Source organism: Abramis brama (assembly GCF_963993115.1).
Source record: "Abramis brama genome assembly, chromosome: 8".
NCBI classification, from domain to species: domain Eukaryota; kingdom Metazoa; phylum Chordata; class Actinopteri; order Cypriniformes; family Leuciscidae; genus Abramis; species Abramis brama.
This window is the reverse complement of record NC_139970.1, coordinates 37,776,810-37,793,268: the sequence shown is the minus strand read 5'-3', so window position 1 is coordinate 37,793,268 and position 16,459 is coordinate 37,776,810. Positions and strand designations below refer to the sequence as shown.

The window sequence follows — 16,459 nt, the reverse complement described above, 5'->3', positions numbered from 1 at the left end:
ATTGCTTGAAAGAGAGAAAAGGTTTCTGATCTATAACCAAGCACAGCCTGTAAGATTTTAGCTCCCTGAAATATATATATATATATATGAGAGACTAGTGCCGTAGGGCTGAGCCACCTTTCTGCTCCGCACTTGCTCTCAAACTGTCCTGTGATCAGAACACCTTACCGTCACACCTGGCACATTTGGCTCTCTGCCTGCAGGCACCTGTTAGAAGAGTCAGAAATGATCTCATCAGGGCTTAATGCCATCTCAACTGGACCTCAAGTGCTCAGTACTTTATCTGCTTGGACACTGTTCTTGATATCCAGCGCTGGTTTGTTTTGCAGGTGTCAGGTGATTTTTAAGACCTCTTAAATTGATCACAAGCATGCCTTTCTTCCTCATAATCCTGAGCTCCCTGGTGAATATATGAAGCAGATCATGAAATCAATAAGCTTATGGAGTGTTATTATAGAGTATAAGTAGAGAAGTGCTGCAGCTCATGCAGTAAGATGAGATGTTATACCCACTGTGTGTGAGGGGCCGTGGAGCTCAGCTGAGTCGCAGGTGTGAAGCTCGAAAAGCTAAATGGCTTTTTGGAGCATAGAATCCTTCCTGTTTCCTGTGAGGGAAGGAATGAGCATCTGTAGGTAGGATCACATCCAGTCCAGGCATGAGGAAGGGCTCGCTAAGTGACTTCAGAGAATTACCTGACATCACCTCAATTGAATCTCTCCACCATAGGTTTTCTTTGCATGCCCCTAGTCACTGCAGACTTTTTGATGTTTCTGCCCTAGATGTTTGAAACAACCTTAAATACTGTGCGTGTGTACCTTGGAAAAGATGTTTTAATTGGCTAAAAGTGCCTAAAAGTTTTCACAGTACTGTAGTTTGCAGGTAGGATAAGATGTTCCAAGCATCTTGAACTCGCCACAGTTAGTCTAACAGTTAGGCTGTTGATTGGCTCATGTGCTACTGTTCAAAAGTTAGTCATTTATTTCTTTAGTTTTTAGTTTTTGCTGCAAGTCTCTTATGCTCACCAAGGCTGCCTTTTTGGATCCAAAATACAATAAAACAAAAACAGTAACATTGTAATTGTAAAAGCCATTACTCCAGTCTTTTGTGTCACATGATCCTTCAAAAATCATTCTAATATGCTGATTTGATGCTCATGAAACATTTCTTATTATTATCGTTGTGTTTACATGCACCCTCATAATGCGATTATAATGGTATTTTGGCAATATTGCAGTTAAACTGTACCTCATGTAAACGCAATACTTTGATCAAATTAATGTGATTAATCTCATAATCGTATAGTAACCATACTCATATGCTGATTTTAATCGCAATTAACAGGCTCAATCACATTATATGGTAATAATGCGATTGAGGTGTTGACATGCCTGTTTATTTCGGACCAAAGTGCGCATGTGCTTGGACGTACACGGATGCCACAGCTTCATGAATGAACTTGAGTGACATTATTCTGAAGTTTTCATAATTTCTTTGAAATAGTGCAGGCATTTGTAATGTATGTTACAAAAGATTTCTGTAACTTTTAATCAATTTAGTGCGTCCTTGCTGAATAAAAGTATTAATTAAAAAAAAAAAAAAATGACCATGCTGGCATGGGCTATATGGTGTAAGCAAGGTAATCACATCTGGTGTACATTAAAGTCAAAGACCCACCTGACGTCAATTAATTTTTATATACAGCCATTCAAAACCCGATGTCACCCATGTAGCTGAAAGCGATCACCAATAGAATCATTCTGGTTTGGGCGGGGATTCATGTAAATGCAGATATCGGATACAATTTGTGTCTTATGTAAATGTAAACAGGTGGGACAAAAAGAAATGATCAAAAGATCAGATCTGTGCATTATGCCATATGATAGCTTTGTTATATATATATATATATATATATTATTTTTTTATTATTATTATTATTTATTTTTTCAGTTCACAAAACATTTAATGATTAATCTGCATCTCAATTGCTCAACACTTCATGCTCCTGGATTGAAGTCCACTGTTTCAGGTATCCAGCTCGCTGAAGGAAAGAGCCTTGAGATTTTACAAGAACTGGTTTTAGATCATCATATCTAATAATGTGGTCAGAAGATATGAGGTTATGAAATCAATAGACATTAGTGAAGAAGTGCTGGGAATGGATGATCAGCTCCACACCTTCGCTTTGTTTCTTTAAAGTGCAAAACTGATGCTCAGTGTGCTTTTTAGATTTTCTTTTATCATGTGCATCTGTTTGTCTTCACAGAAAGAGCTGTGCAACATGATCCTGGACTGTTGTGCCCAGCAAAGAACGTACGAGAAGTTCTTTGGTCTCCTAGCTGGGGTGAGCCTGTCTTTCCCCCGTTACTGTTATGCTGTATTCACGTCGTGTTGAAATTACCATAATTAAAATATGAAACATTTTATTTATTTATAAAAAAATAAAAAAAATAAGTATAAGATGACACACAAAAAGTTTGTAGTTTGTAGTTTTATTTTTTTAAATACTTGCGTATTCATTTGTTTTTGTTTTTATTTTATTGTTTTGTATTTATTTATCATTTTTATTTAAATTATTGAGTTTGTATGGCAATTTAATTATAAGGTGAAACCTTATTTTATTTTTATTATTTTAGGTTCATTTTTTAATTATTTATTGGTTGGTTTGTTTTGATTTTGTTAAAGGGTTAGTTCACCCAAAAATGAAATTTCTGTCATTAATTACTCACCCTCATGTAGTTCCAAACCCGCAAGACCTTCGTTCACCTTCGGAACACAAATTTAGATATTTTTGATGAAATCCGAGAGGTTTCTGAACCAGCCATATGCAGCAACGCCAACTTTTAAGGCCCAGAAAAGTAGTAAAGGCATTGTTAAAATAGTCCATGTGACTACAGTGGTTCAACCGTAATGTTATGAAGTGATGAGAATACTTTTTGTGCACAAAAAACTAAAAAATAATGACGCAGGAGCTGGCCAATAATGAGCCGGCATTCTGGCGTTGCTGCCTATGGCTGGTTCAGAAACACCTCGGATTTCATCAAAAATATCTTAATTTGTGTTCCGAAGGTGAACGACATGAGGGTGAGTAGTTAATTTTTGGGTGAACTAACCCTTTAAGAGATTGCAACAGTTGTTTTTGTTTCTCCGTCTGATATCTTCATCTTGTATGTAGAGGTTTTGCCTGTTGAAGAAAGAATACATGGAGAGTTTTGAGGCCATCTTCCAGGAGCAGTATGAAACCATCCACCGGCTTGAAACCAACAAACTTCGCAATGTTGCCCGATTGTTTGCTCATCTCCTCTACACAGACTCTGTTCCATGGAGTGTGAGTTACTTTTATTGCTTCCTCCTTTACATTCACCACATCAGCATTTAGCATCCCGCAAAGCTGTAATTACATTTCAGACAAAGACACATCAATATGTCTGGACACATTATTGGTTTCCTGATGCAGTAAAACAATGTTTTCTCTCAGGTCCTTGAATGCGTTAGAATGAGTGAAGACACAACGACATCCTCAAGTCGAATCTTTGTGAAGATTTTGTTCCAGGAACTTTGCGCTTACATGGGCTTGCCAAGACTGAATGAGAGACTGAAGGACATGTAAGTGCTTTTCTTTGTGTACTGTGCGGTTTCATTGAATAAAATTAAACTTTAAAATGAAACCGTATAGCAGACCATTTCATTTGTTTGTTCCTCAGGACTCTTCAGCCTTTCTTCGAGGGTCTGTTCCCACGCGACAACCCGAGGAACACAAGATTTGCCATTAATTTCTTCACATCGATCGGCCTTGGAGGACTGACGTAAGAACCTGTGAAACCTCTCTTGTTGGGTCACTTCAATTATAATGAAATAATGCTCATCAAACTTCTTTTTTTTTTTTTTTTTCAGGGATGAGCTGAGAGAACATCTGAAGAATGCTCCTAAGATGATCATGACCCAGAAACAGGACGTGGAGTCATCTGATTCTGATTCGTCTTCCTCTTCCTCTTCAGACTCCTCCTCATCTTCAGATTCCTCATCTGACAGTGACAGCAGTGATAGCGACTCGGACTCGTCCAGCGGCTCGAACTCCTCCTCCAGCAGTGACAGCTCTTCAGGTATCAAAACACTTGTCATTTAAGTTTAAAAAGGGGCCTTTTCTCCAACAAAATCATTTGTTATGACTGGCTAGCCTGTTTGTCTGAAGTACTAAAGGAATCATTTAGGGAATCATTGAGGAAAACGGATGATTAAGTGGAATCAGAACCACAATAGATTAAACAAGTTAAATGTTCCTTACAATTAGGGCTGCTCGAAATTGGAAAAAAACTGACATTGGGATATTTCGTTTTTCTACTATATATTGTGAATGAAAAAACAGGACTTTTCTCGAGATGACAAGAATAGCTATTTGGAAAGAATGAATCATCCTAGAATTGGTTGAAATAACTTCAAAAATGTGGTATGCACAATTTACTCTTTCAAAGAACTCAAAACTCCAACCTCTTTCAACCATAAAGTGAACAGGGTTAAAAAAATAAATAATAAAAAACTCTTCAAATATATTTAAATAAAAATATTATATTGTAAAATAAAAAAAATTGTATTTTACAAAATTAAAAATAATTGTATAGAACATACTAATGTTTACGTCAGAATTTATTCATTTTCAAATTCATTTTCTAGTTTTTATTTTTGTCATGAAGCACAGAGCTGTTTTACAAGCATGCAGCTCATTATACAGTATTTCAGCATCAGTGAAACCAGCAGCGCATACATTATAATTAATTTACAGTTTCACTATCGAACTAAGCCATATTGCAATATCAATTTATTTTGATATATCATGCAGCCCTTAATTACAATTCCCAACTGAATTGTAAGTAGTGTTGTTATACCCATGACTAAATGTCCCATTTTTAATGGTTTAGATTGGATTGAAAGCTTTTAATTGTGGACATTGCAGTGGGTTTACTCTCGTAATGAACAAGAGCAGGGACAATCCGGTTTCCCATTGTAACTTGATGAAATGTGAAAGAAAGTGCAGCCATTGGCCGAATTATTCATGCTGTTCATGTCTGAAAGTGCGGCCATTGGCCGAATTATTCATGCCGTTCGTGTCTGGACTTGACATGCGATCAGTTTTGTGTTTGTTTTTGTTTTTCTTCCTTAATTATTCTGCTTGTTATGGAGTGTTCCCCCCTCCCTTCCTGAGCCCTGATGATCACCAGCCTGTACTTCAGGACTTTAGGAGTGTCCACTTTGTAGATCCCATCACACAAATGCTCAAATTTTGACAAGAATCCTTCCAGTTTCAGCTATTTAGGATCCCTGTTGTTATGGAAACCCAGGGCTTTTTAAAGTTTCTTTATATTGTTTTTTTTTATTTTTTTTTTTATTTATTTATATATATATATATATATATATAAAAATTATATATATATATATATATATATATATATAAATTATGTAACACATATATATATAAAATAAAAGTGATAACATCTTTAACCTTTAATTAAATCCCTAATTTGTTTCATAGATATCTATATTATGAAGATATTAGATATCTTCATCCCAACCTGGAATTGGTCTTAAATAGTTTCTTTTAAATTATGGCATTATAAATATCAATTTTTTTCCTAACGAGACTACTGCGTTTTAGATTATGGGCGGCACTTCCAGTTTAGGGAAGTTTTATTCAAAAAGACTAAATCAAATAATTACAAATCATAAGGTTGCGCTACAAATAATCCTTATCCATCAGTTTGACTGTATGGGCTGTAAAATTTTCTTCATGTTCTCGTGTTCAGACTTCAAAAGAATAACGTAACGCTTGGTATTTTAATGTGACGTAGGATGACAACAATATCTATGGCAAGAGCTCTTTTCAGTCGCTGCATTCTTTTTCGAAATTCTTCCGATTTCATTTATGATATATACCATTAATAATTCACTGGAATACTCTAAGAATCTTTCGTTTTTTCTCCCTAAATCCTCACGTCTCTTTCCCAGTTTGTTTTCACACGGATGCTTTAAAATGTAATTGTCGCCCCTTTTCACTTTTACTCCCTATTATCAGTGTTTACTGGAATGTTTCTAAAGCAGGTAAATACAATATTTATTGTCTGTCACTTTTTGAATTACATTCATGAATTACCATTCAAAATTGACTTTGAATCACTTTGAATTATCATCAATGTTCCAGTTCATTAACATTTTTGATCAAGGCAATGTGTTTCATAAAACAGACATATTACTACAGTGATATGCACATTAACACATCCGTAATATTGCTGCGGAAAAAATCATGGGTTATTAATGGTCTGTGGTTGTAATTTGTAAATGCTTTTAAACTTTTAAATGTCCTTTTAATGTTTGATGGTTGAAGGGTAGAATAGTGTCATCTCATTGTACGCAGTTTTTGAAAATTCTTATTGCGTTCATAGTGAACAGAAGTTACTCCCATCATTTGCACAAAGCGTCATAGGACGTAGGAAAAAGGTGGATAAACACTTCCCCTTCCCAATCTGCATGCAAATAGACTCTTTTTATGGCTTCAGCAATGTGTAAAAGAGAATATAATTAGATTTGAGAACAGGCAGATTCTGACAGGAATGTAAGAGTCTCAGCCATTCAAGTGCTGTAATTTGTTCTTGAGGCTGTTAATGAAGTTACATTTTTAGACGAGATGTGATGTCAGGCCTCTATCATCTCCTCTGCTACCGTTTAATGAATGTTAATTGATGTTTATTGCTGCTTTTCAAGGAGGATATACTTGCAGTTCTCTCAAACGTGTACATGCACAAACACATTTGAAGTCACCATGAAATCAAAATGGACAATTCTTATTTATTTTTATAGAATGTTGCAATGTTTGTTATACGAGATTTATCTGTGCACATCTTTTTTGTTTTTTCATAATTCAGATGCCCTCTTAATCTTTAATCAAAAACGTTAACCCCCCCTACCCTCGTTTTCTTCATGACGTGTGTCTCTGTGGAGGGTGAGGTTAAATATCCTGCAATCTGGCATTCACATCTGCCTTTAATTTAATTAGCGTAACTTCCTACGATCCAATCAATTTCTGAAGGACGAAATCAAATCCCGCCCTACATTTTTTGTCTTTGCGGTAATCCGATTCACTTGGAGGTACATCACAATAAGATGTTACATCGTGACTTTAAGGCTAGCGTGCAATCGTAGTGGAACCGAACTAGAATTCCTTTTGATTCCTTATCCTTTTCATATGTTACTGAATGAACTCCTCCTCCAAACCGAACACATCACTTTTGATTCGACCCTTGAAATACTTACGAAATTCTTCTCTTCCTTCACAGACTCTGACTCGAGGCGCAAGAAGGCCTCAGGCAAGAAAAAGGACAAGAACAAGGAGAAGAAGTCCAGCAAGGCAGCAAACCAGCGATCTCCTCTGGAGGAGCGGCCCAGCAAGAGGCACGAGAACCGCCGGCAAGATGGCGACAACGAGGACCGCCGTGGACCCGACAAACTCCAAAGAGATTCTCGCCGCCGGGGACACGCGGACGAGTCGCCCCCTGCTCGACAACGAGGAGAACCAGAGCGTGGAAGAGGACATAAAGAGCAGCAGCATCCCAGACACGCTCAGGACTATGAGGACAGACAGACAGATTCACGCAGGCACAAGGACGATGGCAAAAACGACTCCCGAGCGGACAAGGACAAAGATAGACGGCAGAGCCGAGAGAAGGAGCCTCTGCGGCGGAGCCGGGACAGGTCAAAGTCACGAGAGAGGAGCCGCAAAGAGATCGACTCCAGGGACTCGTACAGGAACGGCTTGGAGAGGGCGGACAAAGAGAACAGGCATTCTGACAGGAGGAAAGACGAGAGGAGCAGGGATGGCTCACCGAGGAGACGCAGATAGCCGCCTGAAGGAAGACACAAATCAAATTATGATCTTCATGTACCAATTTTGAGCCGTTCCTCGTTCAGTGTACTTTCACCTGTGCTTTTGCTTAGCCTTTATGTTACACAGTAAAGCATAGCGTTTTTGAGCTGCCATTTGAAAGGACTCATGGGGAAATGTACCGTACACACTCTGATGGTGGAAATGTACCGTACACGCTCTGATTGTGTGTAAGGTTTTCCTGAAACAATTAGCAGTTAAACAGGGCTGTGTTCAAAAATATTTTGTATTTTGTGTAACCTTTGCTCAATTGTATTTTTGATGTTGTTTTGGAAGTAATTGGGGGAAAAGCAAGATTAAAGAAAACATTTGCTATACATTTCAAAAGTTTACTGTGCTTATTGAAGCTGCATATGATTTAAAACCAATTAAGAATATATCAAGATATTTTGTGAGGATTTTGCTAAAAAAAATTGGTGTCGTAAGATTTTTTGTTTTTAAAAGAAATCTAATGCTCACCGCCAAGGCAGCATTTATTTGATCAAAAATACAGTAAAAACAATAATGTGAAATATTTGCTTATCAAGAAACATTTCTTAATTATTATCAGTTGAAAACAGTTGTGCTGTTTAATATTTTTGATACATTTTTATAAAATTTGTAATATTTGTGCATCCCTAAGCAAATATGGTGTTTTTAAAGTTGATTATTTTCTTTTGTCATTTCAGTAATTGATTCATATTAGTTGTTTGTGGCATCACATCTACTCATCATACTGCTTTTGAATTAAAAATGTATTTATATTCGTTCTATCTTGGTGACTATTTAATGTTGGTTCCTTTGATTGAAAAACATAAGCCAATTCAGACCAAACATCAAACTTAAAATATATTTTGCTCCGTTCTGATTTTGAATTCAATGTCAAAAATGAGAAATCTGTTTGTTTTTTTAATGTCTCAAGTGGTTTTCCATCTCAATTCTTTGTGTCAGTGGTAAAGCTTAAGTAACATTTCTGTGGTATACGCATGATATTCGCTGTTGCGCATACACCAAATGTGATTTCTGTCACATCTCATTTCAGATGCACTGAAATGCATGTGTTTCAAACAGCGTGCCCGTCATTGGACATGAAGCTACTTTGCTTTCCCCGATTTCTGCCGTGCTGCCCAACAGGATTCACATCTGCCGTGACCTTCAGGGGTAACTGAGACTGCATACGTGAAGCCTGATATAGAAACAGCCCTTTTCTTTGTAGCTGATGTTAATGGGACGCAGGACAAGCCCACTGGGATTGTAAAGCAGCGAAACTCATTTGAATTAAAGGTCATCAATTGAGAGCTGGCAGTCAATTTAAAGAGGAAGGATCCCAGGTTTGCTTTGTGGTATATATATGATACGAAATGAAGAATACGATGCATTGCGTGAATTATAATTATTTATTTATTTATATATATATATATATAAATAATAGCAAAAAAATGAAGCTGGTTTTAGGGTTAAGAATAAGCATATTTAAAAAAAATAAGCTTATTTTCCACACAATTCTCATTACCATAATGAAAACATTCTCATTACTGTAATGCATCTTATTTTTGATATATTTGATAGTTTAAGAAATATACATTTGAATATTGAGATTTTTTTTTTTTTTTTTTAGCATTGCAGTAATGAAAATTTGCATTACAAAATAAATGTAAAAAAATAAAATAAGCTTTATTTTCTTTAAGTATAGTTTCTTATATATTTGTTATTAATGACTGAAGTTTTTTTTTTCTTTTTTTTCCTTAATTGCCTTGTTTATCATTGGTTCCTGCTCGAGACAGACTCTTGACAGTATCAAAGTAAAAGAAGCTCATTCTCTGTCCAAGAGAAGTGGAAGAGCGCTCTGGAGGGAAAAGCTTGCCTGTTTCATTATCAGTGAGGCAAGAGATAGACCTGTTATTTCTTACTCCTTCGACACCACACTGTCACAGTCCCTAGCTCTTTCAGCGTCACCAGCATCTCTGCAGGAATTTGACACTTTGGTATCACAAGACGTTTTTGGAAGCAAACCCCTTCCAATCACAGCTAACTGCCAATTTGCACGCCTGACTCAGAATCACTTTTTTTTCCTCCATGTGGTTATTTTATTTTTACATTTATGCATTTGGCAGATGCTTAAAAGCGACTTACGTTGCATTTAATGTATACCTCTGATCAGTTCATGCATTCCCTGGGAATCAAACCCATGACCTTGGCGTTGCTAGCACCGTGCTCAACTGATGATGCTACAAGGATGCTGCTATTTCATTTTTCGTTCGGTGGTATTAAGCAAGACTATGCATCTGATCTTCTTCTGTTCTGTTGACATTATACTGTAGAATGTATTCATAGTTCACAGGCTGAGAAATGAGGTGAGATAATCGAGCACATTCAGGGATGTGGGAATAGCAGCTTTCATTACACCCTAGTCACTCCTGGGACACGGGACAGACTTGACATCAACATCTGGTGCACTTAAGATGGTTGCATCCATCTCCATTAATACCTGTGCATGCATGTTTGTATTTATGATTATTAATGTGGAAATTGATTTAAACCTGCCACCACTCTCATCATGCGTTTCATGTTCATGCTGATGCTGATGGCTGTTGGTGTGAGAATGGACAGTTCTGTGAATGCCTGGAAATAATCCATGAATGGAAGCTTTGCCCAACGTCACCACAGGAAGTGAGTGAACGGGTGGAGTTCCGTGTGGGTGCTTCCTCAAACCCTGTTTTTAAATTCTAAAATAGAATTTTTGTAGATCACTATTACTGTAGCGTGCAATTAGGGGTCTATACGTTGTGGCGGGCCGTCTCGCCACAGCAGACATCTTGAACATTATTTAAACCTTGTGTTACCGAAGTCGAATTTGGCTCAAGCTATACCCATGCCTAAAGGAGGGGAGGCATTGGTTGTATTAGTGAATTCTTGGGTTGTTCCAAACCTGTATGAATTTCTTTCTTCTGCTGAACAAAATTATTATTTTTTTGTTGATATTTTGAAGTAGGCCTATATGTGTAACCAAACAGTTGATAGGCCCTATGGAGAAAAAATATATGTCAATGGGGCCTATCAACTGTTTGGTTACAAACATTCTTCAAAATATATTATTTTGTGTTCAGCAGAAGAAAGAAATTCATACAGGTTTGAAACAACTTGAGGGTGAACTATCCCTTTATAGATATTCTTTAGGCTACCTGATTTACTTTTAAAATATTATTTTATCCAATTGCTTGCATACCAATTGGCTATAATCCTGCATTGTGCATTACTGTTTGCTCTTTGACGTTTTTTCTGCTAAATGCATGAATATAAATGTAAAACAAATAAAAACGTTTCACATTTTTCAGTGTTTTTTTTTTCCTTCTTAATTTCTCCTGAGGATGCAAAATTATAAACTAAGTACAATATTTGCTTAACAACTTCATGTGCAAGAAGAGAAAACTTTCAGGGGTATTTTTATTGGCGTATAATTGCCAAGCGATTTCTTCCCATAGGGAGAAAGAGAGGAAGGGAGTGTACAGGCAGTGAAAGTAGGGCATACAGTATGTGCTCTCAGGTAGCGCTGCCCCTGAGGTATCGGAAAAAAATTACGAATTCTACACAAATACTATGGCGACGTCAGTTTGTGAATAATACTTGCACAGTGCTGACGTCGCGTGGTTACCATCCAATAGGGAATGCTCAAAATATGAATATTAATTACATCACGCTGACGTTCTAGTTAACCGTCCAATGGCGAAATATTGGGGATGAATATTAATTAGTTCCAGTTGACGTTGCTTAGGAACCTGCCAATGGCGAAGGCTTGTGGGATGAATATTACTCACGAGGCCTTCGCCATAGTAGGATTCGTAAACTTCAGTCAGGATGCGGCGCATCGCCTCGCAGTCCGTTTGCGCCGTGCAACCTGCAACCCAGAGTGAAGCCAAGTCTGCTCAACTTCACCGGTAAACATCAGCTGTTCAGGTAAGTGAACCGCAGGAGAATTCATATGCTAATGCGTTTTGACAGCTTCAGTACTTCAGTCCCGCTCCGTCCAACTTCATTTTAGTGATTGAAAAACAACTTGAAGCTTCAAGCCAGTATTTGATATTTCAACTCATTTGTGTGATTTTACGAGTATTTTAGGCAGAAATATTAAGTATTTTCTCTCGAAGCGCGTCTTTCTTCAGTTTTTTCCGTATGTTTAATTAAGTTTGGCAAAACACTTTCACCTTAACGTTATCTGTTCGCACCGCTTTCTAACCGTTAAAGTAGTTAACTGTCATTTCTGTCCTGCAAGGCATCATATACAGGCGTCATATCTCAACCGACGCGCTAGTTATGGCCAAAAATGCTGTTTAGTTTGGTAGGTTTCTCTGTATAACAGATATTCATAATACTCAAAGGTATAGTTAACTTAGAAATTAAAGTTCATCCTCATACAGTGCCTAACATATGACTTACTTTCTTTGAAAGTATGAAGAATGTCCGGCACTGTATTATATTTTCTGTGCTATGTCAAGCCTTTACAAATGACTTGAAATCATAAACGTGTCATAGTCCATATGACTCGTATTACATATTCCAGGTTTTCGGAAGCCATATGATAGCTTTGTGGATGAACAGTTTAAATTGATAATCTTGAGTTGCGCCCTTGTCATTTGAGAAGTAGAATCGGATCGTTTGAATCGGATCTTCTCTATTAATCACCAGTTGATAAAACCAATACGAAGGATTCGTTCACGAATCAAACCGATCAGGCTCTACCAGTTCTACTCACTTTCTCAATAATCTGGTCTCATCTGGTGATTTTGCGTCCTTTTTGAGTTTTGGCATCTTTGATTTTGAGTGAAACATTCCATTAAATAACAACAGATAAAACAAAATAATAATAGTAATTCATGAATGAAACTAATTATACAGTATGGTTTCATTGTCAGCATGTATCCGTAGTTCTTGGGTGTTCAACATCAGACATCTTCATCGCCTTAGCTATGAATTATAGCTATTTTTATGTATATTGATGTATGTGTGCAAAAAATGGTGACAGTGGAATGGAAGTGCATGTAGGCACACCAGTAATACGGGATTGCTTGCTGTGCGTCTTTCACAGTTTTATGCCATAATTTTGCATTTGTCCTTGGACCAAATAATCCTCTCATATTTGTAACTCTACAGTAAGCCTCATAATATAGGCTAGGCTATGCAACCTAAAGGGCTTTATGCTCACTTTAAGCTCTGGCCTTTGTGTCTTTGAGCAACCTTTGTTCATTCATAATTATAAAAATATTAGAAATATCCTAAATGGAAATACAAAACCATTGAATATGATTGCCCTGGACTTTAATCCAGTGTTGGTCAAAAAAGCGTTGTGTTCATGCATTATTTCAACCAAATTTACCTGGTTAAATGTCGTCAGAGCTTTTGGAAATTTGACCTTTTATGCTAGTTGTGTTTTTTCTCTCTCTCTCTCTCTCTCTCTCTCTCTCTCTCTCTCTCTGTGTGTAATGTGAACATAAGGCAGTAGGTGTGGCTTCTCAGATATTCTCACTGAAGTGTCATCTACCTTTATATAATTAATAGAGCACTTATGTCCTTTACTCATCAAGACTAATTTGTTCAGCAGTATTGCGTCATGCCTTGAAAAGCAAAACAAGTTGTAGGCTTAAGGCATCTTGGGAAATGGGTTGGTTTGAAACATAAACGCATATTAGTCCACCTTTGTTCTAGGCGTCCATAAGATGAATGTACCCATAGTGACAATAAGCAAGCATATGCAGGCATAGAATAGAGCACATGTTCGTTTTTTTCCTTCCTTCCTTCCTTCCTTCCTTCCACACTATCTTCCTCCCGCACTTCATTATTCCCACATACCCTTTCTTCTTTGAAGATAATCTAGAATGTTTAATAAGTCTGGAACATTGTATTATGGGACTCTGATCTATGCATTTTTTAAAGTAAAGAGAGCCTGCCTAATTCAACTTTGAGATTGTTCTTCAGCTCAGCACAAAATTGTAACCCAGAGCTCTCAAATGTTCGCAGGGCTGTTATTATACCTGCTGTCTCTGTTAGAAATATGAGCTGGTGATGTGCCCTTGGTTTCTCAATGAGTGTGGAGAAGCACTTGTGGAGAGTAAAATCAAAGAGTTTCCCTTCTGTATGGCAGTGTTAGACCGTCTCATCGCCGCTATTTAAAATCTGTGATAATCACACTCATAAAATCTCAATCAACAGCATGCTGCTGCAAGTCATACAGGAGAAGACCTGCTGTAAAATAGAGAGAAAATGATTATCTGCACAATATTTAACCTCCCCGCCTCTGCTAATGATTATACAAGGTTAACAAGAACATCTTGGCAATTTCATAGATGTCTTTTAAGGAAATACTGGAGCACATTCGAGGTCAACGAGAATAAGTAATTTGGTGAAATGTGTCATTTCTGCATTCCTGGAATCCCTCAATGGATTGGAACTGTCTGTCATTGGTTGGTTTGGTTTGATAAATAATAATAATAATAATATATTTTATTTATAATGCGCTTTTCTAAAATCCAAAGCGCTACAGACAAGCAAATAGAATACAGAAGTACACGAATAATACAAAAATAATCATTAGAGACACAGTAAAATACTAATCATGACAGTCTATTTTAAGTTTTTAACAACCTCTTGAAACTGGCTAATGTGGGAGCATCTCTAACAATAAGAGGAAGTGCATTCCATAATCTGGGTGCAGCAACAGAGAAAGCTCTCTCCCCCATAGATTTTAATCTACAGGGAGGCTGCTGAAGATTAAGCGAATCAGTTGACCGAAGGGAACAGGAAGGCGCGTACTGGCTGACTAAGTCACAGATATAAGAAGGGCCGATTTCATGCATAGCTTTGTATGTTAGTATGAGAGTTTTAAAAACAATACGCGACTGAACAGGAAGCCAATGCAAGCTATAAAGCACGCCTGTGATGTGCTGACGTGGTGAAGTGAATGTAAGAACACGTGCTGCTGAATTCTGGATGTACTGCAGCTGTTTTATTGATTTAGCAGGTAAACCAACAAATAGCGCATTACAATAATCAATCCTGGAAGTAACAAATGCATGAATAAGCCTTTCAGCGTAATGTAGGGCCTAATTCTTGCAATGTTTCTGAGATGATGGAATGCAGATTTTGTAATACTCTTAATATGTGAGTCTAGTGTTAGGTGAGTGTCAAAGATCACACCAAGGTTACGAGCATGAGAAGATGGAAATAAAACGCTATCATCCATAATCAAATTAAAATGTCTCCCTTTGAGAGTAGCCGCAGGTGTGCCAATGAGTAGAATCTCTGTCTCTCTCTGTCTCTGTCAATGATGGTGCATCCACGTTTTTATTTCCTGCACACACTCCGAGAGAATTTTAGAGGTGACAGTAGGATCAGATTTGGAGCTGATGTAAATTTGAATATCATCAGCATAAAAGTGATACCCCAAACCATATTTCCTAATTATTTACCCCAAAGGAAGCATAAACACTAAATATGATGTCTCTAGTTGCCATCATACTTTTTCTGGGTCCATTTGAAAGGAAGTCAGTACCCTGGAGATTTGGAGATAGCGTGACAGTCACAGATTTGCATCAGGAATTAAGCTTCTTGGTGAGAACTGAGCTTGTCTCATCTTGTAGTATGATATCTTTCTGCTCTGTAGATAAATAGTTTACCAGTAGCAATACAAATCTGTTGTCTGACAAATATTAAGCAGCACAACTTTTTCAACTTTGATAATTATAAGAAATGTTTCTTGAGCTCTAAATCAGCATATTAGGATCATGTGATGAGTAATGATGACAGTAATGATGTAATGAGTAACACTGGAATAAATGACTTTTTCTAATAATAGGCCTAGGCCTATATATTCAAATAGAGTCTTAAATTGTAATAACATTTCACAATATTACTGTTTTCTACTGTATTTTTGATCAAATAAATGCATCCTTGGAGAGCACATGCGCATGAGAGACTTCTATAAAAAAAATAAAAAAATAATCTGTTAACACTTTATTTCGATTGTCCACTTTAGACATTCTACTAACAGTATAAGTAAACTTTGCAGTATAAGTATGAGTAGACTGCTTAATTTTGATGCTCCCCCAACAGACATTCTACTAACTATAAGTGATTTTAGCAAGTACGTCAACTTGTTCTACTAACCCAAACCCAACAGTCTCTACTAATACTCTGAGTTAGTTGACATGTACTTGCAAATAAATGAGAGTTAGTTGACCTGCAAAGTTACTTATAGTTAGTAGAATGTCTAAAGTGGACTATCAAAATGAAGGGTAACCAAAAATTTAACTGACCCCAAATTTTTGAATGGCAGTGTATATCAACCAGTTTACACAATCCAATCAATTCCTGATGGACAAAATCAAGTCCTGTCCTACATTTTTCACTGAATGTCCTGTTTTTTTACTCTGACATACATCAGATTATGTCAATAAAATGGGTTGCAAATGGCAACATGTTGTCATGATCACTGGAAAATGAGTTGCAGAGTTCGCCCACAGACAATTCCAGAAAATTGTTACGTTTCACTGATATTTACCC

The 16,459-nt window shown here is 37.0% G+C and overlaps 2 protein-coding genes across 4 annotated transcripts in view; both read left to right on the top strand.

Annotated features, from left to right (window-relative positions):
- cwc22 (CWC22 spliceosome associated protein homolog) overlaps positions 1 to 8,246 on the top strand; it is a 42,542-nt gene extending 34,296 nt beyond the window's left edge. For both annotated transcript variants that reach the window (XM_084123191.1, XM_084123190.1), the window contains exons 16-21: positions 2,264 to 2,341; positions 3,173 to 3,325; positions 3,476 to 3,603; positions 3,702 to 3,803; positions 3,892 to 4,100; positions 7,323 to 8,246. In XM_084123191.1, the coding sequence (XP_083979317.1) occupies positions 2,264 to 2,341; positions 3,173 to 3,325; positions 3,476 to 3,603; positions 3,702 to 3,803; positions 3,892 to 4,100; positions 7,323 to 7,885 (1,233 nt within the window). In that variant the 3' untranslated portion in view covers positions 7,886 to 8,246. The remainder of the gene's footprint in view (positions 1 to 2,263; positions 2,342 to 3,172; positions 3,326 to 3,475; positions 3,604 to 3,701; positions 3,804 to 3,891; positions 4,101 to 7,322) is intronic.
- Positions 8,247 to 11,748: 3,502 nt separating this feature from the next.
- znf385b (zinc finger protein 385B) overlaps positions 11,749 to 16,459 on the top strand; it is a 124,741-nt gene continuing 120,030 nt past the window's right edge. For both annotated transcript variants that reach the window (XM_084121419.1, XM_084121417.1), the window contains exon 1: positions 11,749 to 11,860. The gene's annotated coding sequence lies outside the window, so the exon portion shown is untranslated. The remainder of the gene's footprint in view (positions 11,861 to 16,459) is intronic.